This window comes from Actinia tenebrosa, unplaced genomic scaffold (genome assembly GCF_029948245.1).
Source record: "Actinia tenebrosa isolate PJP-AT-01 unplaced genomic scaffold, QUT_ActTen_1.0 PGA_scaffold2__45_contigs__length_23673736, whole genome shotgun sequence".
Classification (NCBI taxonomy): domain Eukaryota; kingdom Metazoa; phylum Cnidaria; class Anthozoa; order Actiniaria; family Actiniidae; genus Actinia; species Actinia tenebrosa.
In genome coordinates, this window is record NW_028292579.1 from 13305738 (window position 1) to 13328184 (window position 22447).

The 22447-nt window shown below is 34.6% G+C and overlaps 1 protein-coding gene across 1 annotated transcript; it reads right to left on the bottom strand.

The window, feature by feature from the left end:
• Positions 1-17697: 17697 nt before the first annotated feature.
• Positions 17698-18357, bottom strand: LOC148909281 (protein unc-13 homolog C-like). The gene has a single exon (XM_089034069.1). It carries the CDS (start codon positions 18355-18357, stop codon positions 17698-17700), a length of 660 nt encoding a protein of 219 aa, XP_088890195.1.
• Between the last annotated feature and the right edge of the window lie 4090 nt (positions 18358-22447).

The following is a 22447-nucleotide window of genomic DNA, read 5'->3' on the forward strand; positions in this document are numbered from 1 at the left end:
GATAGCTTCTTGAATGATCTTTCATTTTTTAAATTTTATTCAATTTTATTTTATTTTTTCATTATTATTTATTTATTTATTTTTTATTTTATTTTTTTTAATTTTTAATAATAAATACTTTATTAAGACAAAGACGTTTCACTTTACAATATACAGATATACACATAAAGCTATACATAACATTTTCCGTCTCTTTTCCTTATATTTCTTATACACGTTGGTAATTTTTTCATTATTATTATTATTATTATTATTATTATTACTATTATTATTATTATTATTATTATTATTATTTTAATTTATTTATTTATTTTTGTTATTAGCACAAATTATGGTTGGAAACCCTAGCACAAGTCACGGTTAGAAGCCCTAGCACAAGTTGGAGTTAAAACCTTACCACGGCTTGATGTTAGAAACCCTACAGGAAGTTGGGGTTATGAAGCTTTGATCAACTTGGGTTAGGAACACTAGCGGAAGTTGGGATCATAAAACCTATAGCAGCTTGGAGTTAGAAAGATTTGGCGTTTTATAGCCTAGAGCAACTTGGGGCTAGAAACCCTAGCGCAAGTTAGGGTTAGAAACCCTAGCGTAATTTAGGGTTAGAAACCCCAGCGCAAGTTTGGACTAGAAACCCTAGCGCAAGTTAGGGTTAGAAACCCTAGCGCGAGTTTGGGTTAGAAACCCTAGCGCAAGTTAGGGCTAAAAACCTAAGCGGAGGTTTGGGTTAGAAACCCTATCGCAAGTTAGGGCTAGAAACCCTAGCGGAAGTTTGGGTTAGAAACCCTAGCGCAAGATAGGGCTAGAAAGCCTAGCGCAAGTTGGGGCTAGAAACCCTAGCGCAAGTTGGGGCTAGAAACCCTAGCGCAAGTTGGGGCTAGAAACCCTAGTGCAAGTTAGGGTTAGAAGCGCCAGCGGAAATTGGGGTTAGAAACCCTTGAGCAAGTTGCATGGGATAATCAGAAGCCCTCGCAAAGTTGGTGTAAAATGCGCCAGCGACAGTTGGGGTTGGCGACCCTAGGGAGTCAGTTGTGCATAGACGTCTTAGCGCTAGTTTGGGCTATAAACATGCAACTCAGGGTTATAAATGCTAGATCAGCTTGGGTTTAGAAGCCCTAGTGGAATTTGGGGTTAAATACCCAGCCTGAAGATGGCCAATCTTATTAGTAGGAGGGGTGGTATGAAATTGAGAATGGTACCAAATTCCTGACTACCCTCTTGAGATATCTTAGTAAATATTTGGATACATACTGTGGAATGTGTGAAAGAATATACAACCTAAAAGAGAGGGTACAGGAGAATCATTCAATAATAGAGAAAACAGAAGAAAACCTGAGAAAGAAAAACCTTTGATACATTAAAACGTACTAATGTCTAACGACGACAAGCCTGCTGACTTCCTTGTTTCTGTGGTTGTCCTTCCTTAGGCTATAAATCCAAAGACAAGACCGATTTCTTAAAATGTGGAACCAAGTTGGACTACAAAAACTTGGCTGAATTATGTAAAGGCTACAAGACGAAAGAAGCCGTAGATGGGTGCTTGGACAACGAGATCTTGGGTTGTAAGTTGAACATCAAGAAATCAAATTGCAACATCTCGGATTACCGTCTTTGGGATTACCCGCCAAGATTTTTCCCCCATGTCACGAACATAATCTCTACGCTAAGATCGGTGTCAGTCACACCGACAAGAACAAAGACCGCACGTTCTTTTGTTGTGCTGTTCAGTACCCCGATCGTAGCTGTGATTACTTCCACTGGTCTGATGACGTCATAGAAGGGATGGAAAACGAATATAAGAAGTTCGAAGAGATTACATAAAAGAATTAGCTAGAGAAGCTAGAAAGCCTGAAGAGTTTGAGCCTCGTCCAAAGAAGGCACGCTGGCTAAAATGAGACAGAACGGGAGAAGAACCATGAACTATAAACTACTTCATAAACATGAATCATTGTAATTACAACCTCAAGGCTTCCAATAAACTTTTTTTTTTTTTTAAAAAGGAAATCATTATTTGCCTCTTCTTATTGTTTGAACGTTATGAGAGAAATCTTATACCCTCCTGAAAATGGAGGATCCAAATTTCTGAGTACCCTTTTAAGAATGCAACCTTTGCATTCATGGATGATTCTTGAAAATGTAGACACATACTTTGGTGCATATATGGGAATGTGTAAGAAAAAATAAGATCTGAGAGGGAGGAAACACAAATTCACTTGATAACCGGATCAGAAAAATAAAACAAGCAAGGAGAAAGCAAGCAAATAAAAAAATGTCATCGAAGAACCTTGTAGTTTTAGGGAACCGCGGATTTCAAATGTTTGTGAACGAGTTTCAAGGAGAACCGAAGATCCATATTCGGAAGAAGTATATGGAGCCTGTTAGTGGAAAAAGCTTTCCAACCAAATCAGGAATCATACTTTCCTTAGAAGAGTGGGATGCTCTACAATAAAGCACTGCTATCATAAACGGGCAGCTTGCGATCCTCAGAAGAAGAGCGGAAGCCATTAGAAGAAGAAGCGCTAGTATTCAGAATCAACCGAATGGAACCAAATACCGCAATGAATGTAAACACTACATGCCTTACCCAAAAGTAGAGACTAGTACGCAGAATACAATCACAATTCCAGTACTTCAGGATTTAGCCTGCGAAGAAGATTTAAGCGAACTTTTTAATGGAACTAAAAAAGAAATGTAGTTGTTATTTAGATTTACTTTTAATATTTTTGTAAAGCACTACAAAGTATGAATAAAAATACTGTTAAATGATTTCCTCTTCTTGAAATTTGATTCTAGATTAAAATGGTAAGCTATTAGCAATTACTTACCGTAAATCCTCTATTTAGCCCCCGGGGGGCTTATTTGTTTCAGGCACGTTTGAGGGAGGGCTTATTGGAGAGGGGGGCTTAATTGAGAGGGGGGCTTATTGATTTAGTCGAAACGCAGTATGTAATATGATTGTAACTCAGGATTAAACGGAAGCATTACTATTGACCGTCTCGCATAATCTGTAGTGACGTACATGGCATTTTTATTTGATTCACCTGTGTTAGTCTCTCAACTGTATAATTTACGATTATTGTGAATAGCAAAACTAAAACACGGTAACATTAACAAAGCAAGCTAAAAAGAAATGTTCTGAACAACCAAGACTTTAATAAATCACCTTTAATCAGTACACGTGATTCTTTAGTTGTGAAAGGGGAAGGAGGGGGGGGGGGGGGGGGGGGCTAAAAAGAGAGGGGGGGGGGCTTAACAAATTTCTTCCTTTAAAAAGGGGGGACTTATTAGAGAGGGGGGGCTTATTTGAGAGGGGGGGGGGGGATAATTAGAGAATTTACGGTAAATTTTTTTGCTGAGAAATTCATTTTCCATGATATATTTTTATGATAAGATAAGAGTGTTGTTCCCTCTGTTTTTTCAGTTTTCATTCCTTTTATTTTGGGAAACTGCTGCACCGTACTACCAAGTGGGTGTATATGTCTGTTAAGCAATACTTTGATTGATTGCGCGGGACAAGGATTAACTTCGATCCCTCGTTTACCAGACAAACCTACGTGTGGTCGCTTTATGTTTATGTCACTTAAAGACAATAATATCCATTGCCCAATCCTCGAGAATGTTCACAATTATCCAGATTTGAAAGGCATCGATTTTACAGGAAATTCTCTGCTGAGTTCCTGTTTAGATTATTTTGTCAACTTCACAGTTAAAAGTCCTAAGCATTATGTAAGCACGAGTTCTATTTTAATTACTACCACGAGACCGTCTCCTGCTGTTTCTTGGACAACTGTGAGCAAGTCAAAAAGTACAAACTATGGTACTCCTACAATGACCTTGTACACTTCAAAAACTTATGAAACAATATCCGCGTTTAATTTAACACCATCGTCCGTGAGACCAGGCTTCACCTCCTCGAACTATTCACCTTCCTATTCCACAGTATTCCACGACCTCTGTTAGTGTGCACTCAACCCCTGAGTCAAGGTCAGTTCCTCAAGACGTACGATTCAGTGGATTTTAGAGACTTCTATAGCAGTACCTGTTACGTTTTTACTTTTAGGTTTTGGAATCTTGATCTACAAGCATGTGTTGAAATTCCGAAAAAAATTTAGACCAAGTAACAGCGTAATGGAACTGGGGCAAATTAATTTTGGTTCAAATGGTGAAAACAATGATGATGAAGAAATTGTTGTTTATTCGCGCTCACAAAAACTAGCAGAGACTAGTTTATGAGTTATTCAAACGCCGTATCATTGTTTACTTTTTCTTCTTGAACTATAAATGAATGAATGGAAAAAAAATCATAACATTGACAACAACAACCTTTGGATTAAAAGGGAAACTCTTATTATTTAACAGATCAAAAACAGTTTTCCGTGTTTGATACTCTGATCAAAACACGCGGGATGTTGGGAGAACACGAGAGGAGCGTAGGAAACCACGACGCGTAGCGGAGTGGTTTCCAGCTTCTCGAGTGTTCTCCCAACATCCCAAGTGTTTTGATCAGAGTATCAAACACAGAAAACTGTTTTTGATTTGTTTTATAAAATAACAAACGCGCGAAAAGATCGAAAAAAAGCAAAGTCTCCCTACGTGCCGTCTTATTCAAACTGACCAATGAGCGCGCGCGATAGATTAAAAATGACGATAGCGTGTTTTGATACTCTCATCAAACATGGTTTTCGACCAATCATAGCGCGCGTAGTATCCCAATTATTTTATATAGTTGGTTCATATTACATATCAATCAATTTTCCTAATTGCAGTGAAAAATCCAAATCAGTTTTAGACTCGTGAGTGTTATTTGCACATTGTACATTTTCATCACTTGTAAAATTACAACCGTTTATCAATTTTTCTATGTGCGATGAAAAATTTGAATCAGTGTTATGCTCATCAATGTCATTTATAAATTGCTCACTTTCATCACTTGCAATTATCAAACTATGATCGCTTATTAATTCTTGTAATTTCATGGATAAATCTACATCAATTTTATTCTCATTAATGTGATTTATAAATTGATCAAATATTGAACAAAACCTCAAGTCTTTTCTGTTTAATGATCTTTGGAAGTGTTCTTGGATGCTTGCTTCCCGTAGATCTTTGAAATTGCGGCCCTTATTTTTTCCTCTTTTTCTTTTGGGAAATTGCTCTGTAGCCATGTAAATCCCCTCTTCCTCTTGTACTCTCTGAGGAAGAGAACTTTATTATCAGCTCCCCCTTATAATTCTCAATGGGTATCAATCTTTTTCAAACAGATAAGTATTAATTGCTGGGATACCTGTGGTATACCTGCTATGAAATGCCTTTGTTTGTTTGTGTTTTTTTTGTATTTTTCCCCTCGACAAAATGGCAAAGTTGCGCAATAGTTACTCAGGAACCTACCCAAGAGACTTTGCGGGTATCTGCTATAGGGTTCCCTCTATAGTCCAATCAATTATCATGTACCAGATGTCAATCAGTGTCACTATGTTGTCAAGTGATTTAGAGAGGGCGGAGCTAGCAGATCACGTGGCACAGGTTTATGTCTACGCATGCTCTATTTCGTTGACCGCCGTAATTCAATACAGCCGAACTAGAAATATTAATTTATTAATTTCGTAAAAAAGGATTTCAAGCCAAGAACTGATAGCGAGAATTCCGAAGCGATTATTTCTAAGAATTTAAAATGAACTTCATGGGCAAAAGCTTGTTTTGGTTAACTATTATTCATCTACTCGAACAGTATTTTCTGCACGAACAAGCGAAGACCGATGAGGAGAACAGGGTTTCAAGAGTCAGAATTATACAATAAGCGATATTGTAGTAAATAAATATTTCATTCAGTATGACTCGTTATTCTCTTGAACTTTACAATATAGTCTTATAACCTATATTTATGTATTTATATTAACTGTTTTGGCTTCAAAGTCTACTCATAAAGGAACATGAGGTACATAGCAATATTTATTTTAAGATTCTATTTGATTGAAGAAGCAAAAAATATAATTTTCTACGCACATTCCAGGGGTTTCATCTTTGCCGTTCGAAGCGTATATGATCTCCTTTAATCTTTCTTCAAAAAAATGGCGATTCATTAAAAAATATCGATAAACTATAAAATTATAAAAAGTAAAGCAATTATGAGAGAGGTTTTGAGCAAATAATAGCCTGTATTTATATTTTACATTAAGCATTTTGATTTTAAAGCGAGCCGTGCAAATGTGCATGCGTTTGATTTCCAGATTGAGTATTTTGATGAGTATGACATAAACGCTCTGCCTGCAAACGGCTTTTAACACTGTCGTTCGAAATTTTGCAACTTATTTTTTACTTCTGCTTTAGATTCTTCGAGACTCTAATACTAGTAAACCATCGCAACCAGGGTCTGGTTTATCATTTACTTTGAGACGTCACGAAATGTTTTATCAGTATTTTTGGAAGCTCAACCAACTCAGTAAATATAAAACAGTAAATATTCCATGCATGTTGAAACCAGGTCCTCCAGGTATCCAAGTATCCCAGCTTACCCTGGAACCAGGGTCTTGTTAGAATTATATGTTGGGTGTATATGTTCATTACTTACGTTGTCATACTTACGTTACTCTAATTATGTAATCATATGGTGTTATGGTGAATATCACCCACTCTTTCAAGAGATGTTAAAAACCCTTCCAAACAACGAATTCATCGAAGGAATCCCGAGTGTTGTGAATCAAATGCTTCGCCCATCTCAGAGAAACCTTGTTGTACTTGATGATCTTATGAGTGATACAGGGAGTAACAAAGAAATCACTAATCTCGTAACGCGTGGCTGTCATCACCGGAACTTGAGTCTAATCCACATCAAGCAGAATTTATTTTCCCCCGGAAAAGAGAGCCGCAATATCAGTTTAAATTGTCATTATATCTGCCTCTTCTCAAATCCTCGAGATCGTCGAAACTCAGGTGTCATAAAGAAACTCTTAGGCACTTGGCAAATAAACGTGTTCCATTAGATGAAAAGAAAAACGTTATCGTGCAGAAAGGAGAAGGTTTTTTAGGCATCCTACTGGCACCAGTTAGCCAGTCTACTTCCATAATGGCACGGAAAATGGTATTGGTCCCAGAGACGTACTTGTCTAGTGTACAACAACACCAGCACAAAGACCCAACGAACCCTGTGGTGAAAACTCTTGCTGAGCTGGATTCGGAAATGAACCACATTTTATCTCAGCATGATATTGCAGACGACCAGAAACTGAAGTTGTACAACCAGACTTTACAAAAGTATTTAGAATTCAACGACAAAGACAAGTAAAGCAACCCCTTCCAGTGAAAGTAATCTCCGCACCAAAAAACTATGGAACTGAGACAGAAGAAGAAAAAAGACTGCTCCCTTCAGAAAAAGAAATCCTAATTGAAGATGAGATTATTGACAGCGTGCCCAAAACCGTCAAGACTAAGGCGAGACAACTGACTAGTAGCCTGCGTCACATCCGGAATTTCCTTCGTAAATACCGTCTGCGAAACATCGCCAGAAAGCTTGTTCTGGACCCCTCTCAAATTGCGCGATTATATATAATAGATTCTGATTGGCTGTTAGCCATTGCTCATTCTAACGTGAACTCCCATTGGATAACATTATCAAATAGGATTGCTTGCCCTGCTAAGGAAGGTTTGCGGATCGAATTCCCTCACGTACGCGTGAAAACCTGTTTGAGCACTGGCCTAATCTTGTAAGTCTGCATTCCTCGGATTCTTGACATTCCAGTTGGAAGTCGAAAACTCTGAAAAGCTGTCTAGTCTCTCGTATTCCACGGGCCCAGGCCCCTTGGCGTTTTCTCGTCAAGATTATGCTTGCGTGCTCGCCTCTTGTCGCCCGCAATTAACAAACTTAAACAAAACAGAGATGTTATGTTTTGGAATGAACGCGGAGAGCTGACTTACGAATGGGCGAACGTAAAAAATTTCAGCCTTCTAAGGGACTGTGCAATAATTATCAGGATGGGGGGCCCTGAAAAACGAGAGGGGGGGCATCACATAAAATTGATGCTAAGATAGGGGAGGGGGGGGGCTCAAAGTAAGATCACTCGTTTAATGACGGAAGGGGGGCCTTAAGTTTTATTCGAAATGTATATAAAAGCAATAAAATATTCTGAATACAAACCGTAACTGTAACAGATATCAATATAAACAGTGTCAAACAATTATTCAAAATACTCGAAATTCAAAATATTTCTGTGCTCAGTTACCCTAAAGAGAATCAGATAGTACAGTTTCTTGCCAAATATCTTGTTTAGTGGAGGAAGGCATCTGCTGATAATCGCGCAAAGATGTGTGGAAATGGCATGTGTTTGAAGCTTCGAGAACTAAAGAAAGATCATGTACGACAAGGGCACTACTATTTAGAGTGCTTGAAGTTTGCTTGTGAGCCAACATGTAAATCGTGTGAAAAGGAGGGCTGGACAGCATGTGTCCCAGCAAATTGGTCCCCTGTTCCCGATCTCAGTGACACAACAGCCGTACCACGCGGATACATTCCATCTAATGGGACCAGTCTGAGTGACGAAGTCGACCGACAACTTTCAAGTGTGCAAATCAAGCAGATGTTTGCTTCTGGTAGGTTAACCTCATCCAACGCGCAGGAGGTGTGCCAGAAATTGATGGTTGATGAAACCACTCTCAAATGCTTTGTTCAACATCTTGAGTTTCTTGAAATGAAAGCTCAAAAAGAAACCTGAACGAAACACCCTTCCAAATATTAACTGGAAAGATGAACACCAAGTCAAAGCTCTGACAGCAAAACAACTAAAGATCTAGCTCAAGCAGAACAATCTAAACGTATTAACAGGAAATAAAGCTGCGCTAGTAGCATGTGTCCTTAATTTTGCTCTTGCCGAAATACCAAGGGATGAAAGAATTTTAAAACACACACTTAGACACACTTACACACATTTACACACATTTACACACACTTACACACACTTACACACATTTACACACATTTACACACATTTACACACATTTACACACATTTACACACATTTACACACATTTACACACATTTATCAACACACATTTACACACATTTACACACACATTTACACACATGTACACAGCAGTTAAACACATGTACACACATTTACACACATTTACCACACATTTTAACAAACATACATTTACAAACACATTTTACACACTTACACACATTTACACACATTTACAACACAATTTACACAACATGTATAACACACCTTTTTACACACATTTTACCAACATTCCACACAGTTACACACATTTACAACACACATTTACCACATTACACACATTTACACACATTTACACCATTTACACACATTTACATAAAACACATCATTTACACACATTTCAAAAAAGACAGTTACCACACATTTACACACATTTAAACACATTAACACATTTACACACTTACACACATTTACAACACATTTACCACATTAAACACATTTACCAACACATTGACACACATTTACACACATTTACACACATTTACACACACCTTTATACACATTACCACAGTTACACACATTTACACACTTACAACACATATTACAGAACATTTTACACACATTTACACACATTTAACAAACACATTTACCACATTTACACACATTTACACATTTACAAACACATTTACACACATTTACAACACATTTACACACATGTACACACATTTACAAACACATTTACACAATTTTACACACATTTACCCACTTACACACATTTACGACAACATTTACACACATTTACCACACTTTAACACGTTACAACACATTTACCACACAATTTACACACATTTTTACACACATTTACACACATTTACAACACATTTAACACACATTTACACACATTTACACACATTTACACACATTTACACACACACACACATTTACACACCACACACACACATTTACACACATTTACACACAGGGACACACATTTACACACATTTACACACATTTACACACATACACACATTTACACACAACCACAGTTACACACATTTACACACATTTACACACATTTACACACATTTTACACACATTTACACACACATTTACCACTTTACACACATTTACACACATTTACAACACATTTACACACACATTTACACACACACACATTTACACACAGTACACACATTTACACACATTTACACACATTACACACATTTACACACATTTACAAACACATTTACACACATTTACACACATTTACAACACACATTTACACACATTACACACATTTCACACATTTACACACATTTACACACATTTACACACATTTACACACATTTACACACATTTACACACATTACACACATTTACACACATTTACACACATTTACACACACACATTTACACACATTTACACACATTTACACACATTTACACACATTTACACACATTTACACACATTTACACACATTTACACACATTTACACACATTTACACACATTTACACACAACACACATTTACACACATTTACACACACACACACACATTTACACACATTTACACACACGTTTACACACATTTACACACATTTACACACATTTACACACACATTTACACACACATTTACACACATTTACACACAGTTTACACACATTTACACATTTACACACATTTACACACATTTACACACATTTACACACATTTACACACACACACACATTTACACACATTTTACACACATTTACACCCATTTACACAACACATTTACACACATTTACAACACACATTTACACACACTTTACACACATTTACACACATTTACACACATTTACACACATTTACACACACATTTTACACACATTTACACACATTTACAAACACATTTACACACATTTACACACATTTACACATTTACACACATTACACACATTTACACACATTTACACACATTTACACACATTTACACACATTTATTTACACATTTACACACATTTACACACATTTACACACATTTACACACATTTACACACATTTACACACATTTACACACATTTACACACATTTACAACACATTTACACACATTTACACAACACATTTACACACATTTACACACATTTACACACATTTACACACTTTACACACATTTACACACATTTACACACATTTACACATTTACACACATTTAACACACATTTACACACATTTACACACATTTACACACATTTACACACACACAACACACATTTACACACAACACACATTACAAACACATTTACACACACATTTACAACACATTTACACACATTTACACACTTACACACACATTACACACATTTACACATTTACACACATTTACACACATTTACACACACTTTACACACACACATTTACACACATTTACACACACTTACACACATTTACACACACTTACACACACATTTACACTTACACACACTTACACACTAGCCTTACACACATTTACAAACACTTACACACACACTTACACATACTTACACACATTTACACACACTTACACACACTTACTTACACACTACACACACTTACCACACACTTACAACACACACTACACACACTACACACATTACACACACTTACCACACTTACACACACTAACTTACACACACACACACACTTACACACACTTACACACACTTACACACACTTACACACACTTGCACACATTTAGACACACTTACACCCATTTGCAAACAAACACACTTACACACACTATAGCTTACCCACTTACAAACACTTACACACACTTACAAACACTTACACACACTACACACACTACACACACTTACACACACTTACACACACACTTACACACACTTACACACACTTTCACACACTTCACACACTTACACACACCTACACGCACTTACACATTCTTACACACACTTACACATTCTTACACACATTTACACACTCTTACACTCATTGTCGCATACTTACACACACACTTACACACACACTTCACACATTTTCACACACTTACACACACTTACAAACACTTACACACACTTATTCACACTTACACACACTTACACAAACATACACACAATTACACAAACATACACACACTTACACATACTTATACATACTTACACAAACTTACACACACTTACACACACATACACACTTACATACACTTACACACACACTTACACACTCTTACACACACTTACATACACTTACACACACACTTAAACACGCTTAAACACAATTATACACAAATACACACAGACACCCTTACATACACAGTTACACACACTTGAATACACTTGCACACACTTACACACAATTGCACCCACTTAAACACACACTTACACACACTCACACACACTTACAAACTCTTACACACACTTACACACAATTAAATACACTTACACATATAACATACTCACACACACCTACACACACTTACACACACCCTTAAACACATCACACACAAATACTTACACCTACACACGCTTACAAACACTTACACACACATACGAACACTTACACACACTTACACACTCTTACACATACTTACACACTCTTACACATACTTACACACACTTAGACACTCTTACACACACGTACACAGACTTACAAAAACTTATACACACTTACACAGACTTACACACAATCACACGCACGCTTAAATACGCTTAAACACAATTATACACAAATAAACACACACAACCTTACATACAAACTTACACACACTTGCACACACTTGCACACAATAACACACAATTACACTCGTTTACACCTTCTTACACACACTTACACCTTCTTACACGCACTAACACACACTTACACATACTTACACACACTTACAAACGCTTACACACACATTTACACACACTCACCCGCAGTTACACACACTTACACTCGTTTACACCTTCTTACACACACTTACACATTTTTACACACTTACACACATACTTACACACATTTACAAACAGTCACACACACTTACACACACACTTACACACACTTACACACACTTAAACACAGATACAAACACTTACAAACACTTACACACACTTACACACTCTTACACACACTTACACGCACTTACACACACACTTAAAAACACTTTCACACACTTACACACACCTACAAACTCTTACACACACTTACACACTCTTACACGCTTTACACACTTACACACATTTACAAACACTTACAGACACTTACGGATACTTACGCACACTTACACACACTTACACACACTTACACACTTAGCCTTACATACATTTACACACACTTACACAAACACTTACACACACTTAAACACACTTACACACATTTACGCACATTTACACATTTACACACACTTAAGCACACACTTACACACACTTACATACTCTTACACCCACTTACACACACTTATACACACATGTACACCCACAAACTTACACACACTTACACACACTTATACACATTTACATACACTTACACACACTTAAACACAATTACACACATTTACGCACATTTACACACACTTAAGCACACACTTACACGCACTTACATACTCTTACTCCCACTTATACACGCTTATACACACATGCACACCCACAAACTTACACACACTTACACACAAGGTTTTTTTTTTTTTTTTTTCAAGGTTTTTTTTATTTCCCAGAATGAGAATTTTATACTTTACATTACTATTTTAAAAAAATTAACTGGGAGGAGCAGAAGAAAAACAACCCAAAAGGGTTAAGAGAATATTTCTGCACCTTGAAACTATATAATACTTTCAAAGAAGGGGGAAAGAGGCAAAACTAAAATAGATTCAATACACATAAAAAGTTATATACAATAAAGTGAAGTTGAACTAAATTAAAGTAGGAAATAAAGTTAAATTGAAGCAAAACCTAAATAGAATAAAAATTCTAAAGCAACAGATGTTTTTTAAGCTTATTTTTAAAGACTTTATGTGTTGAACTGCTTTTTATATTATGTGGTAATTCATTCCAGCTTGTGACAGCTGCATACTTAACACCAAACTTCCCATAATTCAGGTTTACTGGAGGGACGTATAAATTCTTATTTGATTTAGACCGCGTATTGTAATTGTGAATCAAATCTGTACCTTGAAAAAGGTTACCAAAAATATCTGGTAGATTGGAGTTTGAATGTTTGTAAGCTAGTTCACAGAGCTGAAATTTAGTTATTTCAAAAATATTTAGGATGTCAAGTTTTTTAAAAAGTGGTCTGCTGGGTGTTCTGAAGTTTGAAAACGTAATTACGCGGAGAGCTCGTTTTTGTAGAATGTGAATGGGTTTAATCCTTGATTTGTAGTTACTACCCCAAATCAAGGTGCCATAAGAAAGATACGGATATATGAAACTATAATAAAGATTTATTAGAGCTTCAAGAGAAAGATAGTGTCTGCATTTATAGAGAATTCCAATTGATTTTGCATTTTTTCTTGACACAAAAGAAATTTGAGGACTCCATGTAAGGTTCTCATCCAAAAGTACACCTAAGAATTTAGTATGTGACGTTTTATCAATATTTTGACCTTTTTAAGGGACAACTGACCTTGAACACCACCAGCCACGATATTTCTAAGCCGTTGCGGCGTTCCAAATAAGATATATTTTGTTTTTGACAAATTGACTGTGAGTTTATTTGCCTTAAACCAATCATTTAATGACAGTAGCTCCTTGTTTAGGATATTAGTAGCTTTTCTAAGGCATTTATTGTTGCATAGAAGATTCATATCATCAGCGTAGAGCAATAAGTGAATTGTTTTTGTGACAAATTGAGCATCATTCATGTATATCAAAAAAAGGATTGGACCGAGAATAGAACCTTGAGGAACCCCATAAGATATTGTTTTAAGGTTTGAATTAGTTCCATCGACACACACATATTGTTTACGATCTCTGAGATAGCTTTCAAACCAGCTTAAAGTATCACTACTGAGACTGTAATAGGAAAGCTTATCCAGCAAAATATCGTGACTGACAGTATCAAAGGCCTTTGAAAGATCAAGAAAGACACCCAAAGAAATACATCCATTATCAAAGGAATCTATTATTCTCTGAACAAAATCAAGAACTGCCAAAGTTGTATTTCGTTTTTTCCTAAAACCAAATTGATAATCAAACAAAAGGTGATTGCACTCTAAATGATTTGTTAAACTTTCACATACAATTTTTTCAAAAATTTTTGAAAATGTCGGAAGTAACGATATCGGTCTAAAATTAGATATTAATTCTTGATCACCATTTTTGAACAAAGGAATAACTTTAGCAATTTTCATTTCTTCAGGGAATGTATTAGTCATTATAGATGTATTATAAATAAAAGAAAGTGGCTGACAAATGAATTCAGCAACTTTTTTTACGTATCTAATAGGTATTCCATCAATACCAACAGCTTTCTGCTGGTCAAGACTATATAGTTTGTCCAGAACTGTAAGATGAGAAATAATTGGCAAGCTGAGATTTGTAGCACAGCTTGGTATTTTCAGCCAATTTTTGTAGTTAGTTTGACAGTTACTAAACTTTTTAGCAAGAGAAGGTCCTACATTTGTGAAATAGGTATTAAATACATTGGCAATATCAAGAGACTTAGTATAACGTTTATTATTATAAACTATAGATGAAATACCTTTTGGTTGTGCTTTCTTTTTGTTTAAGATTTCATTAATTGCCTTCCAAGTAGATCTTATGTTACCTTGTGCATTTTCCAATAATGATTTATAATATTCTTTTTTTGTAAATCGAATTAGAAGATTTAGCCTATTACGATAATTACGGAACCTAGATATGTTCTTGGGAGATGGATTCTTCAGTTTAGCTCTATACATCTTATTTTTCCTTTTTATTGATTTAATGATACCTGACGTTATCCAGGGATAAATTAAAGTATTAGAGTTGATACGAACTGTTTTTAACTGAAAGTGTTTATCATATAATTTGGTAACAGTTTCGATTAAATGTTTATATTGTATATTAACATTCTTGCTGTCATATATGGTTGACCAATCAGCTGAAGATATATCCTGAACGAAATCTTCTTCGGCTGATTTTGAAAAGATTCGCTTAGTTATCTTTTTGTGATAATTCTTAGTTTTAGAGCCATATTGAAGGAGGAACACAGGTAGATGATCAGATATATCTGTGTATAAGATACCAGGATGAGTGGTATCAACACTGTCAAGTGCATTTGAATAAATATTGTCTATTAAAGTGGCAGAAGCATCCGTTATTCTAGTTGGCTTTACAATTGAAGGAAAAAACAAGTATGATAACATATTATTAAAGAATGAAGAAGTTTCTTCATGAGTATCTGATTTCAAAAGATCGATATTAAAATCACCTGCAATGTAGCATTTGTTACTTTTTTGTAAATTGTCTAGTAAGCTTGAGAGGCATTTAGAGTAGGTATCTATATTTGTATTTGGCGGTTTAGGTATCTATATTTGTATTTGGCGGTTTATAAGTCACGCCAACCGTGATTTTTTCGTTATTTCTTTCTAAATCGACAAAAATAATTTGAGTTTCATCACTGTTATAACTAACATCATCGCGAGCCTTAACTATGTAACTGTTTTTAATGTACAGGGCAATGCCGCCACCTTTGGCATTTGGCCTGTTTAGGAAAACCGGAGTATGGTAGTTAGACAAGTTGAAGGAAGTAAGATCGTCATTATTTCCAAGCCATGTCTCAGATAGAGCTATTACGTCGAATTCAAAATCGAGAGAAGCAAGATAGCATTTAAGATCATCGAAATGTTTTCTTAAACTTCTTATGTTAAAATGTATCATAGAGAAATTAATACTTTTGCTTGTTAGTTTTTGAAAGCTGTCTTCAGTGTAATACTTACATTTGTTAGTCATTTCATCAATTTTGTTAAAGACTCGTTCATCCGGATCACAAAAATTATCAAGGAAATTAGCTTTGGATTTTGCGATATTATTGTCATCTCTAAAAGGATGAAAAGAAAGTGTACAGAGGCGATCAAGCGATGAACTTGACCCATTTTGCAATTCAAACAAAGCAGTATTAAGTCATCATCATTTAGATTCATAAAAGGCAGGGCGTTCATGACACATTTTTGACATAAGAAACTGTCAACAAAACAATCAACTTCATTAGCCAACGAAGTCTTTTTTAAACACTTAAAGTGGGAGAAGCAACAACAATACGAGCATTGGACAACTATAGAATTAGCATAAATTCGCTTACTGCAATAAAAACAGCATTTACGATAATTTTTTTCTAATACCATTTAAAGAAAAGAGAGAGAAAAAGAAAACATTTCTTAAGTTAAGAAAGAGTGAGCTAATAAAGATGTGCTTATTATTTATATAAGGAAAATATATAATATATATGCTAGGCTATAAGTTTGGTTTTAAGTTGATATTATAAGCATAGCTATTACGATAGAAGATGTAAATATTATTAATATTAGAGTACAGTAAGCTATTTAGTTTAGTCCATATATCGACGCAGATAGCTGCAGCTCCATATAAATGGTCGTAAGAGCGGTTCTCTCCTTTTGTCAAAATAATTGATCTTGCCTTGAAAAGCGCTAAGTTAACATGTACAAATTCAGCCATCATTGTTACCATCATCTCCAATCGTGCTTTGACTCTGTGCTAGACCTGGGTAATATCCTGCACTTGCTCCCAAAAATCCAAAAGGCGTAGACGGCAACTGGCTTGGATAGCGATCTTTTATGACCAAACCGGCGATCAACATTAAAAGAAGGCAATTTTTCCTTCATTTCGAGCTTTTCGTAGTTCTTCTTGCTGTTCACTCCTCCTTTGAATTACACGTGCCGAGAAATCTTCGTTTATGAAGATTCCTGTACCTTTCAGCCTCTTGCTACACTTTAGGATCTGTTCTTTATCTTTGTAGTTGAGAAACTTTGCGACAATCTGTTTAGGTTTTCCACTTCTCGGTTTGCCAGTACGGTGAGCTCTTTCGATTACAATATTGTCAGCATCCAAACCCAACTTTGAATCAAGCAGATCTTTGACTTTCTTTTCGGTTGTTTCCCAATTTTCGATTCGATCCTCCTGAATACCTGAAATTCTTACATTATTTCGCCTACTCTGATTCTCGAGATAATCCACTTTATCTTCCAGGTCTTCAAATTGTTTCTTCAAGGTATTTAGATTGGTGTTCAAATCATCAACGGTTTTACCTTTGTCCTTGAGATCATCAATGTCACTTTGAGAGTACTCAAGACTTTTGCTTTTGATTTCTTGAATATCACGAGTTATTATATCTAAACGACTGTTGAAATCATTCATTAACATTTTTAGAAAGCTGTTGTAACAGTTTTCCTGAACTTTAAGAAGTTCCGTAACTACTTCTAAGGTAACTGGTGCAGAGCTTTTACTAACGTCCGCCATCTTCCCCGGTATTGTATTGTATTGACACACACTTGTCTACACACTTACAAATACTTACACATACTTACAAACACTTACACACACTTGCACACACATACACACTTACATACACTTACACACACTTACGCACACTTGCACACACTTACAAACACATACACACACTTACAAACTCTTACACACACTTACACACTCTTAGACACCACTACCCACCTATCATGTAATTTGGGGACTTGAGCTACACTACAACATATTGTGTACTATATGATAAATATCATAAAAATATGTAAAACGTTTTTTGAGGACTTAGCTTAGCTTAGTGAAAAATATTTTAGTTTCAAATTATTTTTTTACCAATTTTTGCACAGTGGGGACTTTACACACACAATGTTTTGGGGACCTCAAAATTTCCAGTTGCCTAATAGACCCAGCACCGGAATGTGGGTACTTTTACTATCGAAAGCATAAAAAGTGTTACTTTTATTGATGAGGCAAATAACCGAGTGTCTGGATAAGGATTTTAACAAAAACACTATATTTTTAGTGTATTCTGTTTGTTTTTTTACAAAAGGAGGCGCTTCATATCGTACACTAAAGACTTGAGTCGTCTGCATTTGAAGACAAACAATTAGATATCAGAAACAAGAAATATATCAAAAACTATGTAACAATAACAATAACAATAAGCAATAGCAATAACAACAATTATGAAAACTTTATTTTGATGCTTTTTATTTTACAATTGCAAATAACGCTGGTAACTAGGTAATTTGCAATCGGCTACTTGAATTAAAGATAAATTCAGTTTTACATGAAATGAAAGGCTTATAGCTCAAGATATGTACTTGGATACATACAAGAAGATGAGGAAAAAAAACAATAATAGTAGAAAATAAAATGATATGTAGATACAAAAAATTCATTAAAGCAGGATTTTCCCAGTCTTTGTTTCGTTTACAAAAAATGAAATATTTGGATCTAATGGCAATGTTGATTATTTTTCTTATTATATACATTTTATGTCTTTTCTCGTATCCTAGCTGGTCGACTGACATTTCTAAAAACGTTGAGCTTTCCGCAGAGAAAACTCCTACAGAACCAATCGAAAGATTAAAAAATTTAACAGATTTAAAATCACTACTTAATTTCCTTATAATATTTTTGTACTTTTTGTATTTTCGATCAACATTATTTTTCAAATTTGATTCAAAACCAACTGTTAGTTCCAGAATATAAAGACAGTCTAGTGTTTTTATCAGAAGATCAGGACGTTGGGCATCTCCAGTTATAAGCGAGGGTTTTTTTTCTCTTGTGTAGATCTAAAGTTCTTAAGTACTTCTTAGTTGATTGAAAAACATCATATTGAATCATTGAGCTGTTACTGGACGACTTCCAAAGATATTTTATGTCGCTGCTTTTAGATGATTTTAAGTTATAATAATAATAATAATGATAATAATAATAATAATAATAATAATAATTTTAATAATAATTTAAATAATAATAATATAAACTTTATTGACAATAATAATTAACTAATAATTAACTATAATATGAGATATGATAAGAATATAATAATAATTTATTTAAATAAACCTTAATAGTCTATGCATGTCTTAATAGAAATAGAAATACACTCGCTCCAAAGCTACTAAAGCTCCAATGCTGAATATTTTAAGATAATGATAAACAAAAATAAAATGAAAAACTATAGGATTTAAAGTTCATAATCTCAATGCCATTATGACAATATATTTTTTTAGGATAGAATTCAATTAACTATTAATAATAATAAAAATAAAACTTATAATAACGTCAATAAAGAGATTATGAATATAAAATAACAAATGTATGTACAAATTACTTATTTATCGATAAAAACATATTTGTAAAATATTAAAAACAATTAAAGTTTTTTGAAAAAAAAATTAATATATTTAAAAGTTAATCTAAGTAGAAGACTTAATGGCTCCTTGGACAGTGTCATTGTCAATATCACAGTTATGTACATCATAAAATGTTCGCCTTTTTGTTCTTGAACCTCTCAAACATACAAGGGCAGAACGCAGAAGAGCAAATGATGTTCTGGCACGAATCCAAGAGATCGTTTTTGAGTATTGTTCTCCTTTCCTGTGTGATATCTTGTCGGCCAAATGACTATGATATGCGTGGCACTCGTTACCCATCCCCCCTGTAGTCGTAACTCTCCTTGAGTATTGGCGTTTTTTCTCGTTTTCATGTAGTCGATATACCTGTTGCGGTTCTAGTTCACGGTACGTTTCTGCATTGGGGTGACATACCCTCACGTCAAAGAAGGCCGAACGTTGGTGTTCCCAAAATCCACGCGCATGTATATCGAGTCTTACGTCTTGTGCTTTATTTGATCCTCTGCTAAGTTCTTCTCCTGAGACGTCTTGGAGGACCGGTTCAACTTGAACATCACTACACACCATACTTAGCAGCTCAGCTTCAAGGTCACGTAATAATAATAATAATAATAATAATAATAATAATAATAATAATGATAATAATAATAATAATAATAATAAAAATTAATAAACTTTATTGACAATAATAATTCTTCAAGATACAATCAGTAATGATAATAATACTTCTACATTAATTTCTCACTAAGAAAAAAAATTGTATTTGGTATCTATATAGATTATACGACGTATAGATTATCTCTTCATATATCCTACAATAAAAAATATATCTATTTATAATAATAAAAAAAAGAGAAAAAGAAAAACTATAATAAAATATACTATAATAAAAATATATCTACTAATGTATAACCATATACATCATAATAATAATAATAATAATAATAATAATAATAATATATTAAACTTATATTGCGCAAATCTCAATTGGAGAAGTTTTTAATTGCGCATTACAATACATAATGAATTAAAAACAAACAGAATATCAATTCAGCAGAGCAGCCCTAGGAACTTACAATTACGATGTGAAAATGGAGAAAACGAAAAAATCTAAAATATACTTACAATTACAAGAGCTTACAATTAAGTGCTCTGAAGTGATGTGATATGTTTCAGGTTATCAAGATCATTTGCAAATGAAAAAAAAGCAGCCGTACTTTCCACAAAAGCATTTTTGTATAATAAATTAGTCCCAAATTTACAACAACAACAACAACAACAATCGTGTTTATTCACTACCTGCTGTGCTATATAATATTTACAAGTAAAAATAAATACAATGTATTAAAAACCTAAATAAAGGTACAGCCTATCTATGATAACCACAAGGGCTAGCCGAGAAAGATAGCTATGCATACAGTTTTAAACAATAGAAAATTTGGTCTATGAATATAACATAAAAAATCTGGACATGTTTATATTAACACGAGAGAACGAAGATATAATTAATCAGACAATAAGAGAAAACAAAATGGCAAAAATTATGGTAAAAAAGATGGCTCAAGTATCGATTGATGATATGAAATAAATTATATTGACTATTTAGCGATGATATTGGAAATTAAGATTATTAATGATCAGCTAGAATAAGATTGGAATAAGTCATCATTCAGCCCCTCTTTAAATTTATTTCTATTTTTTAATTTATTCAAATTTTCACCAATTGGATTCCAGCATTTTGCCTCCGAATATCTTATATTGAATTTTCCAAAATTAGTTTTAATTTTGGGAAGGAAAAAAGACGGTCTAGAGGCCAATCTAGTGTTATAGTTGTTTAACATGAGCAGCGATAAAGCGCGAAACCGGAAATCGAAAAAAGCTGAAGGAATGTAAATTTGATTAACTTATTAAACGGGGTGTAATAACTAATGCTGATGATGACGGCGATGCGTGGTACGGGAGTACAGTGGTAAAACCGTTACAGTTGGTGAATGGAGACATTAAGGACGTTAAGGACCGATTTTAACCGGCTGCTGCTTCTTATCACGATAAACGCGCGAAACTTTTTGTTTAATGATGCCCCCTTACATGCGCTGTTTACTTCCAACGATCCCCCAATACCCCAAACAGATCAAGATGTTAACCGTCATTTATTTTCTTTTTAAAATTATTGAAAGAGTACTTTAAAAGTAAATTTAACAATTTCG

Excerpts from the sequence above, each read along its gene's own strand:
- LOC148909281 (XM_089034069.1), bottom strand. The coding sequence starts at position 18,357 with ATGGCGGACGTTAGTAAAAGCTCTGCACCAGTTACCTTAGAAGTAGTT.